Source organism: Clarias gariepinus, chromosome 24 (genome assembly GCF_024256425.1).
Source record: "Clarias gariepinus isolate MV-2021 ecotype Netherlands chromosome 24, CGAR_prim_01v2, whole genome shotgun sequence".
NCBI lineage: Eukaryota > Metazoa > Chordata > Actinopteri > Siluriformes > Clariidae > Clarias > Clarias gariepinus.
Window position 1 is genome coordinate 25,037,501 of NC_071123.1, and position 11,185 is coordinate 25,048,685.

The following is an 11,185-nucleotide window of genomic DNA, read 5'->3' on the forward strand; positions in this document are numbered from 1 at the left end:
ACAGAGAAAGACAAGTAATGGGAGAAAAATATCATGTGAGAAAGAAAAAAAGACAGTTGAAGTGGTAGACAGAATCAGAGATGGAGAGACAGGTGATGTAAGAGAGGTAGAAAGTGAGACCAGTGATGTGATAAACAGGCAGAGATCGAGAGACGGGTGATCTGATAGAAAGACTTAAAGTAAGACAGGAGATATGAGGGAGATACAGATTATGTGAGAGAGAGAAAGAGATGAGCTCATAAAAAAGGGAGACATCTGATAAAGAGACAGAAAATGATATGACAAAGAAAGGGAAAGTGAGACAGGTGAGACAGAGAGACAGAGAAAGAGCCATGTGATATGAAAGAGATTGAAAGAGACAGGTGTGTGTGTGTGTGAGAGAAAGTGAGAGAGAGAGAGAGAGAGAGAGAGAGAGAAAGAGGGATGGGTGATGTGAGAAATTAAAGAGAAAGTGAGACCCTTGATGTGAAAGATGAAAAGAGAAACAGGTGAGGTGAGAGAGAGAGAGAGAGAGATCATACAGAAAGGTGATGTGATAAAGAGAAAGATAGAGACATTAAATGAGAAATGACTGACAATCAGACAATTAGGTGGACAGAGGGACAAAAATGCAAACAGAAAGAGACAGAAAGGGAGAAATACATCTGTGAGACAGACAGAAAGAGTGAGACAGTTGATGCAATACAGACAGGTGGAGGATGTCTGCGGGAGACAGACAGAAACAAACAGGGAGAGAGAGACAGATGGAGACAGAAGGGCAGATAGTGAGACAGACAGACAGACAGACAGACAGACAGGCGAAAGTGAATGTAGAGGTTTCAGTGACTGACTGTAACGCAAAGACGCTAAATCTGTTGCTAACCCATCTGTACACATTAGCCACATCACAAAGCGGCTAGGCTAATTATAAAAACATGAAGTGTGTATTTACACACACACACACACACACACACACGCAGATTAACAGTATCATCTAACAAACTGACAGGCTAGCACTCTGAGCAGCGCTAAACTTGGCAGAGGAAAATAAATGGGCACTCGGCCAATCACGGCTGAGTATTCTATGAAAACCAAACACACACACACACACACACAGCATCTACTCTACAAGATGTTTATCCTGATTTCACCTCCGATGTGCCGTTTTCTGACAAATCAGGAAAAGCAGGTTGCATGGTGTTAGCCCGCTAATAAATTAAACTAGCTGACTGTGGAGCAACGTTAGCCACACAAGTATGGCTAGCTGGCTAACGTTACACTGAGGGACAGTCTCTGGCGTTTGGCTAATTAAACGTACGTAAATGGAGCTAGCTAGTTTAGCAGTTACTGGTTCCCTCTAGGCATGCTAGCACAGCCTGTGTTTAAGTACATGATGGTACATGGAAAAGTGTCCCTTAAGAAATAGAGAAACATTTAAGATTTAACATTTGAGTGATTTTTTTTAGAGGTGTTTTGTAAGGTTATTTTTTTAAAATAAAAAATTAAATAAAATAAATCACTGTATTCATGTTTGCAATTAAACTTCATGGTGCTCACTTCATGTTGCGCTCCACGCTCTTTGGTTCATTAGCACCAGCGCTAGCGCTACGCTATTTAATATTGGGTTTAACATTCGAATGACTTTAAATATGAAATTTTAACTCAAGTTGGTGATGAAATAACTACAGCACCACTGATTGGCCCGAAGGTGTTGAATAATTCTCCAGAACAGCGGCTCTGAGATTAGCTCAGCTTTACCTCGACATGCTCGCACTGATTTGTTAGCGTTTCCATAGCAACAGCTTGTTCGCGGGGAGTTATTGTACATTTGATGAAGCTACCTGTTACGAGATGTTTACGTAACATTTACAGCAGGAGTCTCAGCTGTCGGAGGTACGACATGAAGTTCTCAGGATGCTTCTTTGCTCTTTTTTTTTAACAGGAGCGTTTCTTGTACCTGCTATAACATGAGCAAGAACTCGTTTCATTACAACGTTAAATCTAACTCTGAACAGATAAAAAAATATAATGTGTGACTAAAAGTTTACTACGTAAAAACAATAACCGCTGTAGTGTAAGAGGAATAAACACTTGGGAGACACGACGCTAGAGGAAAAGAATCATCTCCAGGGCGCTGGGAGTAAACTTGATCTTCTTCCTCTGGAATAGAAACGAGAGGGCGAGGGGTTAGAACAGCGTGGTGTAACTCAGGAACACGGCGTGCCGCTGACACTGGTGCTGCCTCTGGCAGCATGCCGACACAGGTAATTACCCATGATGCCTCTGCCAGCCAAACACACACACACACACACACACACACATGCACACTTTAGCTAAACAATAATAATCTAATAATACACCTAAACCTCAGTCAGTAAAAATATTTCAAAAATTGTATAGCGATTCTTTTCCCATTAAACAAAACAATAACAATATATATTTTTTAAATGTGCAAAAATATTTTGTAAAACTTTCTAAACACATAAAACAATTGGGTGAACTGGACTTTTATTTATCTTTTTTTTTATATATGTTTGAATATTTTATAAACAATTTTTGCAGAACAAATTGTAAAGTTATTATTTTATTGTATTTTATATTTGAAAAACTTGGAACAAATTTCGTTAATGTATTTAAGCTAACTTAAAAAATACTAAGCAGATAAATAAATCTAGATTTATTTTAAGTCTTACAAATGAAATACCTGGCTTTTGTGTTGTAATAGTTTTTGTTCGGTTTCGTTCCTCTTGTCTCCGTTTGTCGTACGATGGCGCGTCCTTAATGCGCAAATATTATGAATATTTTATTTTTACGCTAACAGTTCATCACGTAATCGTCACGCAGCAAATTCAAAGAGAAGCTGCAGCCTGAGAATACAGGCTCTACACACACACACACACACACGCTGATTGGACAGAAGGGTTATATAACCGTTATCCAGCAGGAGTCTATGAGAGACAGTGTGTAGAGGAATTCGTTTAGCTGTAGAACTGAAGAATACAATCCCAAACACACACACACACACACACACGAAACAGCACTGTATAATATAACTCTGTACAATCTGTTCTTTGAGTCTCCACCTTCTTTTAAGCCCTGCCTCCATCCTATGCAGCATTGCCACCTACTAAACATCCAAACGTTCCATTCTGTACCTGACCACGTGACAGCACGTGTTTATACGTGACAGACTGTACGCTAAAGTTCACACCAGGAAGTGCACCAGCTCGCGCAGTAAAATACACAGCATTCGTCAATAACCTGGCAATAAAGAGTTGTTGTTGTTTTTTTTTCCATATTAGCATGTTCCGTTTACGTTTCTCCATCGCCGCACCCGCTTTCGCAACCATCGCAGCAGCGCTCACGTTGAAGATCACAGAACGCTGTTTATACGCAAAGAATATGATATTTGTTCCAACACTCGATGCAGAAACTTAAGGAACTAGCGTTAAACAAACTGGACTTGTTTGTTAAATCATGCAGCAAGCTACTTAGCAACGTTTCTGTATTTGGCCATTAGCAAAATATTCTCCAATGTTAGCGGCCGCTGTTTAAACAGCACAGTTCCGATAACAAACAAGATAAAATTTTGTTGTCAAATTTAACTAAAGATTTCTGCCACAAATTTTATAAACACAAACAAATATTTCCCAACAGTTTAATTTCTTTCAGATTATCAAATTACAATTTTCACTTCCCAGTCAACTAAGGCACTAATATATATATTTAAGGGTACATGCAAATAACAATCTAAATACACAACAAAAAAAAGGAGAACACAAATTCACTAATAGAGTGGCGAGGAATTCTACAATACCTAGATCAACGTCTACAAGCTAAATGGACATGTTCATTGTTATGCTTGGTATGTATGACGTGTATGACGTAAATATGGTAACTATGGCTATTGGACAAAAGCTTTGACGTGCACGTTGGTGGTGAAAAAGCTCCACGAATAATAGATCTTTGTTTAAGTCTGTCAATGTGATCTGAAAATCAGCTACACCGTGTATCTGGCACAAGGCGGGGTGGGGTAACACTGGAAGAGGTAGCAGCTCATCGCAGGACAAACAAAAGCACACTTAGATTACAGTGTACGTCTTTAGACTGTGACTGGAACCAGAGTCCCTGGGGGAACCCCACCAAGCACAGGAGGAACGAACACACACACACACACAGAGCGAAGGTGGGTTTCGAACCCTCGACCCAGAATGAAGCCACCACGCTGCCTAAATGCGAAGTTTATGAAGGAGGTTGAATTGTCGTTGTTCATTAGCATGTGTGCTAGCTTAATATTTTTATTTGGAGTTGTGCACCGTCCTACAGCGTCCTCCCGCCGGTGGATTCCGGAGCTGCGCCGCCACAACTAAATTCCTCACACTTTGCGGTCCCTGGTAACGTCAGCGTATCGTACACGACAACTCATCTTACGACCAAAAACGTTATCACGATTCTATGATATGTGATGTCACGATATATCATGGTTGTCCGTAATAACAAAACCGTTTGACGTGCACCCTGTGTCCGTGTGCCCCAGCTGGGAAACTTGGGTAACCACCCCAGCACCAGCACCAGCGCCCCGGCTCCAGTGTCTCAGCGAGGCCTCCATGGTGCTCTAGCTCTTCTTCTTCCTCTTCTTCTTCTTCTTCTACGACTCGATCAGGCCTGATCCGTGCCATCGGATCCCACAGCACGCGAACGAGCATTATGGAGGAAAAGCCGATCGCTCGCGAGACGAGATAAGTAGCGCTCGTGACCGAAAATAGGTCATATAACAGATGGAAGATGGAATTGATGAAAACGTAGGAGATGAAGGCAGGAGAAGCCGGAGGAGGAGAAGGAGGAGAAGGAGTGTGTGCGTTTAATGTTACCTCACTGGCCCACACACACACACACACACCATTCTGCTTGTCTTCATCATGCCATAACAACAAACAGAAAAAGAAAAACAATACACCGACGACGTTCACCTTCTCGAGGCGCGCGGCCGGGTGTCCCCCCTGCTCGGTAGCTCTCGCGCGCGTTGCCATGGTGCGGATGGGTGGGCGGGTTTGAACGGACGGTACTGAGGAAAGGGGGGTGGGGGGGTGGGGGTGATGAAAGGGGGGGTGGATGTGTACCGATTCCGGTAACGCACTGTGTTTATTATTATTATTATTATTATTATTATTATTCGGTCCGCAAATTACCGGAGATAAAGAGACAAAATAAATAAATAAAACCGCCGAAGCCCAAGGTCACATCCCGCATCCCGCATCCATCCCGCGCCATGCAGCAGCATCACGCAGAACCTGCGAGGGAGGAGAAAAAAAACACGCGTGACTCAAATCAAACGCGCCGCTGTTCTGTTCCTGCGCTCCATTTTATCGCTCCATCCCCCCCCCCACATACCCCCCCCCCCCCCCCTCCGTTACCGGACATCATATCGATCATCACCGCGTCACCATCAGCGGGAAACATCTGTAACATCTGTGACGCTCCAACCGCAAAACATCAAAGCCACATCAAAGCCGAGCCGCGCTTACCATCATCTTCATCATGGTCGGGCTCGCGCGCGGATCCCCGGCTCTTCCGTTTCTCTCCGACCGCAGGTCCGAGCCCCGCAGATGCGCGCGCGCGCGGTTTGTGTGTGTGTGTGTGTGTGTGTGTGCACGCGCGCGCCTACGTAACGTCCGGTCAGAAACGAAACGGAGATAGAGAGAGAGAGAGAGAGAGAGAGAAAAAAGAAAAACAGAGAGGAGAGCCTGCACACACACCTCCCTCCTTCACTCTTTTATTCCCTTTTTTTCTCTCTATCTCTCCGAGAGAGTAAAGTGTGGGCGGGGCTTAAAGCTGCACTCAGCATCTCACATCATACCAAGGAGTCAAGGTGTGTGTGTGTGTGTGTGTGTGTGTGTTGCTTTTAATGCTTTAGAAATAAATATGCAAAAAAAAGATGAAATGATGCGCATTGTGTAATGACTTCACAGAGCTTCACCTGAAAACTGCAAACAGGAAATAAAAAAAAAAAGAAGAAACTGTACATGATGTTCTCTCTTCACTCCGAATGTCCTGATCCACCGCCCGACTTCACCCTCCTTCCCTAAATTTAGAAAGGGTTCATAGAGGAGACAGGACTTCCTGTTTACACACATGCAGCAGGGGCCAAAAGTTTTGAGAACGACACAAATGTTCATTTTCGCAAAGTCTGCTTCGGTGTTTTAAGATCTCTTCGTCAGATGTTACTCTGGTATACTAACGTATAATTACTGGTGGCAGGACACACTGGACTGATGTTAGTGCTCACCATTTCTTCTCAGGACAAACTTTTTTTCCGGACGCCCCAAACAACCAGAAAAGGGATTTATCAGAGAGACTGACTTGACCCCAGTCCTCAGCAGTCCAATCTCTGTAACTAGTGCAGAATATCACTCTGTCCCTGATGTTTTTCCTGCAGAGAACTGGTTCCTTTGCTGCCCTTTTTGAAATTTATGAAGATGAGCGCTACCACCAGTCCTGGTTGCTTCTCAGTCAAGAGAGACGGGCTCACTCACAATTTTGTCCAAGAACATGAATAACCATGAATAAAGAACGGTACAAAAACATGCTCCAAGAGAAACTTCTTCCAACCATCCAAGAATAGTTTGGTGATAAACATTGCCTTTTCCAGCATGGTGGAGCTCCCCACCATAAGGCAAAAGTCATAACTAAGTTTGTTCAGGGAACAAAACATGGATATTTTGGGTCCATGTCCAGGAAACTCGGCTCGTTCATCAGGGACAAACTGATCACTCTGACTCACACACGTTTCTTCACACTTTTTAAACTCATTTTTCTAATTATTATTATTATTATTATTATTATATTCTATAAAGCTGCTTTGTGACAATGACAATTGTTAAAAGTGCTGTTTAAATAAAGTTTTATTGAATTGAAAAGAGCTGCACTTAAAAAGAGCGGCAGGTAAAGAAACGAAAGAGGAAAAGAGAACATCAGAACTAAAGAAGGAAGAATAACAAAACATGAATGCTCTCCTGACAGAGAACTTTAACGAACCTTTAATCAGTTTCTGTTTTAAAATATTAACTTATATTAAATAATTATCATTATTATTTAAAATTATACCTCTTTCTACTCACTGATCTTCCCTTCGTTCTTTTTGGTATCCTCCTTGCTCCTCCTTTCTATTTACTTATTTTTCTGCCTCTTTATCTCAAACTGCTTTCTCTTAATCTGTCAAGTAACAGAATGTAACTATGGTGGAAGGAGTCTCCAGAGCATTTTGTTTCTCTGCAGTAACAAGCCAAAAGTGTTTTTATTTTTATTTTTATGTCTTGTGAACTCGAAGAGAGAGAATGAAGATGGCTGATGAGGGAACTAGTTTCTATAGTTTTTATAACAGAAGTCACAACAGGAACGCCATCGCAACATTAAATGAAAGAATAAATTGATAAAAATGGCATAATAAATAAAATTATTTCTTTTTAAAGAGGGCAAATCGCTGTGATTTTATATCCATATATTATCGGACTCCTGAGACTCAACAGGAATAAAACACCTCCAGCGTTTACACGGACGATACTTCTTCTTGGTTTTGCTGTTCTTTCTAACAGACTCCTCCTGCCATCAAACCGTCCTGCTGAAAGCTCATCACCTCAACTAACATGACCTCCACATGGGGCGTTAAATCCAGCAAGAGATAAACGATCAGATAAAGTGTTGCCCCGCTAATATTTACCTACTTAACGAGGATCGGGTCAGACGACTTACACTGACTTAGGTGTTTACATGATTGAGTTTTTAACCTGTTTGAGCTATTATTCTGATCAGTAGTAGGATTTAAGGCCGCATGTTGATTATCGGTGTGATGAAGTAGTCAGCAGTGAATATTTCAGGTGTTTTAGATGTAGTGGTTCCGCACTTGACCAGCAGAGGTCAGAATGAGATTAAATTGCAATTGGACCCTAAAGAAAAGTATAAAGCAGCTTCATTAGGTCGCAGGTCTTCAGTAAACCCCCCCAGTCCCAGTGTCGGCCCGTTCAAAAGACGACACAGGCAGTCGTCTAGGGCCCCGCCTTACGACAAGGTCCCCGTGCACATTATTAAAACCATTTCCTTCCCACCACAATGGAACGTGAATACATAAACATACCATTGCATTCGCAACACATGGACCCATTAAACATGATACAATTCACAACAGTGAGGAAAAAAATGAATGAATTAAAGTATGAGCTTTAACGTGCGTGTCTTTGCGCGTGTCCTTGTGAAAGAGAGTGCTGTCATTGGGAGATTTAACTGTGAAGCCAGCAGCTCAGGAGGGCAACTGATCCAGCATGTAAACAAAAGAGAAGGTCTAGAGAAATATCAATCAGATTTGGAGACGGTGAGCTTAAGATCTGTTTCTCATCACTGTTGCAGTCACAATTTTACTGTGGTACAGTTTGTTCATATGGAAGGTGCGTGTGTATACGTGTTAGATATTTTAATCTATTTAAAAAAAATTTATGTCTCTTGTTGAATATTTTGTTACTTAATGCATATTTATACACTTAAATATTGTCATTTTATGTGCTTTCTCATAACTTGTGAAATTGCTGTGACAGTTATTTACACCAGCAGTTTTCACAACCCTGATAAATTAATCCAAGATGTACGTGAGTAAGGAAATATTTAGCATATTTACACAATGGATAAAGGCATACATTTGATGTTTTGATTTTATTATCATAACGGAATGCTTGTATGTGGTGGTTAAAGATTTTCTTTTTCTTACCTAGATTTCCAGCCACAATTAGGAGTCTGCAAATTGGTAGCTGTCTTTCTGGTAATGCTGTACCACAGTATGGATTTCAGAGCAAAATAAAGACTAATGAAAATTCCACTGTTTTTTTTTTGTCTGAAGATTAGCTTTACACATTCGGTGGTTTAAAAATGAGACAGGCACTCTTTAGAGTTCTACTCCCACAGGCACAGTTTATCAACCTGCTGTTCACTGCTTTTGCCAGCACACCTGCCTGAATTCACTAGACTCACCCAGGTGTGTTAGACGCTTCCAGGACTTGATTACGAGCACTCCAATCACAGGGATCCAATCATCCCCGAGGTACCTGCTGCTTTCGAGATGCCGTAACCTAAAAAGAGAATCTTTTTAAGAAGCCCTGAGCTCCACGTGGTTTTTAGTGCATTTGGTCTCATCAGCTTTTCTGCATGAACCCGAAAAGGTCGCTCAAAAGCCCTGAGGCAGGATAAAGTCGACTTCACTTAGGAGTTCAGGAGCAGGAACTGCATAAAATGTAATACGATCTGACGCAATTTCTATTTTAAAAGGGTAAAAAGAGGAAGATGATCATTTATTCATACATCTTAAGTTAGTACTTGATCACAGTGAGAGTGACTGAACATCCAGTGTCTAAATGTCGAAGAGATGCTCCAAGGCTTTCCAAAATATAAAAGCAGTTTTTTTTCTGGAATGATAGAGAGGCACAAGCTAGTCTGTCTCTGGAAAACTAAGGGGAACCCCGTCAGCGTGGCTCCACAACACTTGCATATTACTTATGTACCTGCCTGTGTGTCTATTTACCTCCATATCTACCAACATAAACTTCTACGTACTTATTTACCCATCCATCTACTTACCTTCCTGTACATCTACCTATCTGCCTGTCTATTTAACTACATATCTACATACCTGCCTACGTATTTACCTGCCTATGTATGATTCTACCTGCCTGTGTGTCTATTTACAGACATACTGTATCTACCTAACTACATACCTACTCACCTTCCTGTACATCTATGGAAGTATGAGAGCCTAAATTCCCCAAAGCAAAATAGCACGTTGAATTACATGAACTGAAAAAAAAACTTGTTGCAATAAAAATGGTTGAATTTTTCTGCATTGCAATTAAATCTGAATAGGAATAAAATCCTTACAGCATTTACAATGCTTGAAATTGTTGGCACTACAATTTATTGTGGTTAGAAATTTCAAATGAAAATGCAATTCAAGCATTTAAAATTGAATGCAAAATTATTCAAGTTACTAAATTGCTGTTCAAAAATATTTTCAAGTGTTTAAAATACAATCTTTATTATTTTTCAACCTTACAGATTCAGGTAATAAATTCAGCTTGTTAAAATTCAGGTCTTCACATCCGGGATGTCGCAGTAAGACCAATGGATTGCAGATTGCTACGGTCCGTGCCGCAGTCTACTTCTCAGGAACTATTTAAGGTATGCAGCACTCTTAACAGGCTGCTAAAAAAAACCACGAGAGCAAAGGGTTTCCTTCCCCTGCGCTCAGTAAAGTGCAGTCACATTCCATAACAAAATGGGGTTAATTTCCTCAACATCAGCAACAGCAAACATGCTGTTAACACTTTGTTAAATTTATATTGCTTATAAATAAAGGTAACAGTGAGAACTTTAAGTAAGTAATTACGGCGGAGAGCTTTTTAAACATAACACTGTTTGTTGTGCAACTGGCAACCCAGTCTGTTAGTTGTTGTGCAACTGGCAACCCAGTCTGTTTATGCTGCGTTCCGATCGGTTAGTAGTTCCTGAATTTTATTACCTGAAATTATAGATTGTGTTTTAAACATTTGAAAATATTTTTAACAGCAACTTAGTAACTTGAATATTTTTGCATTGAATTTTAAATGCTTGAATTACATTTTTATTTGAAATATAGAACCACAATTAATTGCAGTGCCAGAAAAATTTCAAGCATTGTAAATGCGGTAACGACTTTTTCAATTCATATCAAATTGCAGCAGAAAAATTCTAAAATTTTTAGTGCAAAAAGTTTTTTTTTTTAATTCATGTAATTCAACGTGCTATTTTGCTTTGGGGAATTTTGGCCTGTTATACTTCCATACATCTACCTACGAATCTACCTACCCACACATCTACCCATTTATCTACCTATTATATATACATATATGTACCTACCTGTCTCTCAGCAAATCTGGCTCCAGAGTACTGAATGGAATTTGACTCGCCTATCCCTTATTTTACAACATTAACACATAAGATTAAGCAAATCAAATTCTTTATGAATATTTTATATTCTATTCATGTGTGGTGTGTTTTTTTTTTTGGTCCCAATCATTATTTCACTTGAACAGTCGTTACCCGGAGGCTGAGCAATGGTGGTTTCATTAACTCCTCAAAACAGACAAACACATTAAAGTCATAGCTAACACATTTTACAAAGACACAAAAA

At 40.5% G+C, this 11,185-nt stretch overlaps 1 protein-coding gene across 3 annotated transcripts in view; it reads right to left on the reverse strand.

Annotated features, from left to right (window-relative positions):
- arhgef9a (Cdc42 guanine nucleotide exchange factor (GEF) 9a) overlaps nucleotides 1-5,685 on the reverse strand; it is a 25,353-nt gene extending 19,668 nt beyond the window's left edge. For 2 of the 3 annotated variants that reach the window (XM_053485024.1, XM_053485022.1), the window contains exon 1: nucleotides 4,950-5,009. In XM_053485024.1, coding sequence (XP_053340999.1) covers nucleotides 4,950-5,009 — 60 coding nt within the window. Of the gene's footprint in view, nucleotides 1-4,949; nucleotides 5,010-5,504 lie in introns of those variants that run through there. The other variant, XM_053485023.1, reaches the window with a different exon arrangement.
- Nucleotides 5,686-11,185: the final 5,500 nt, after the last annotated feature.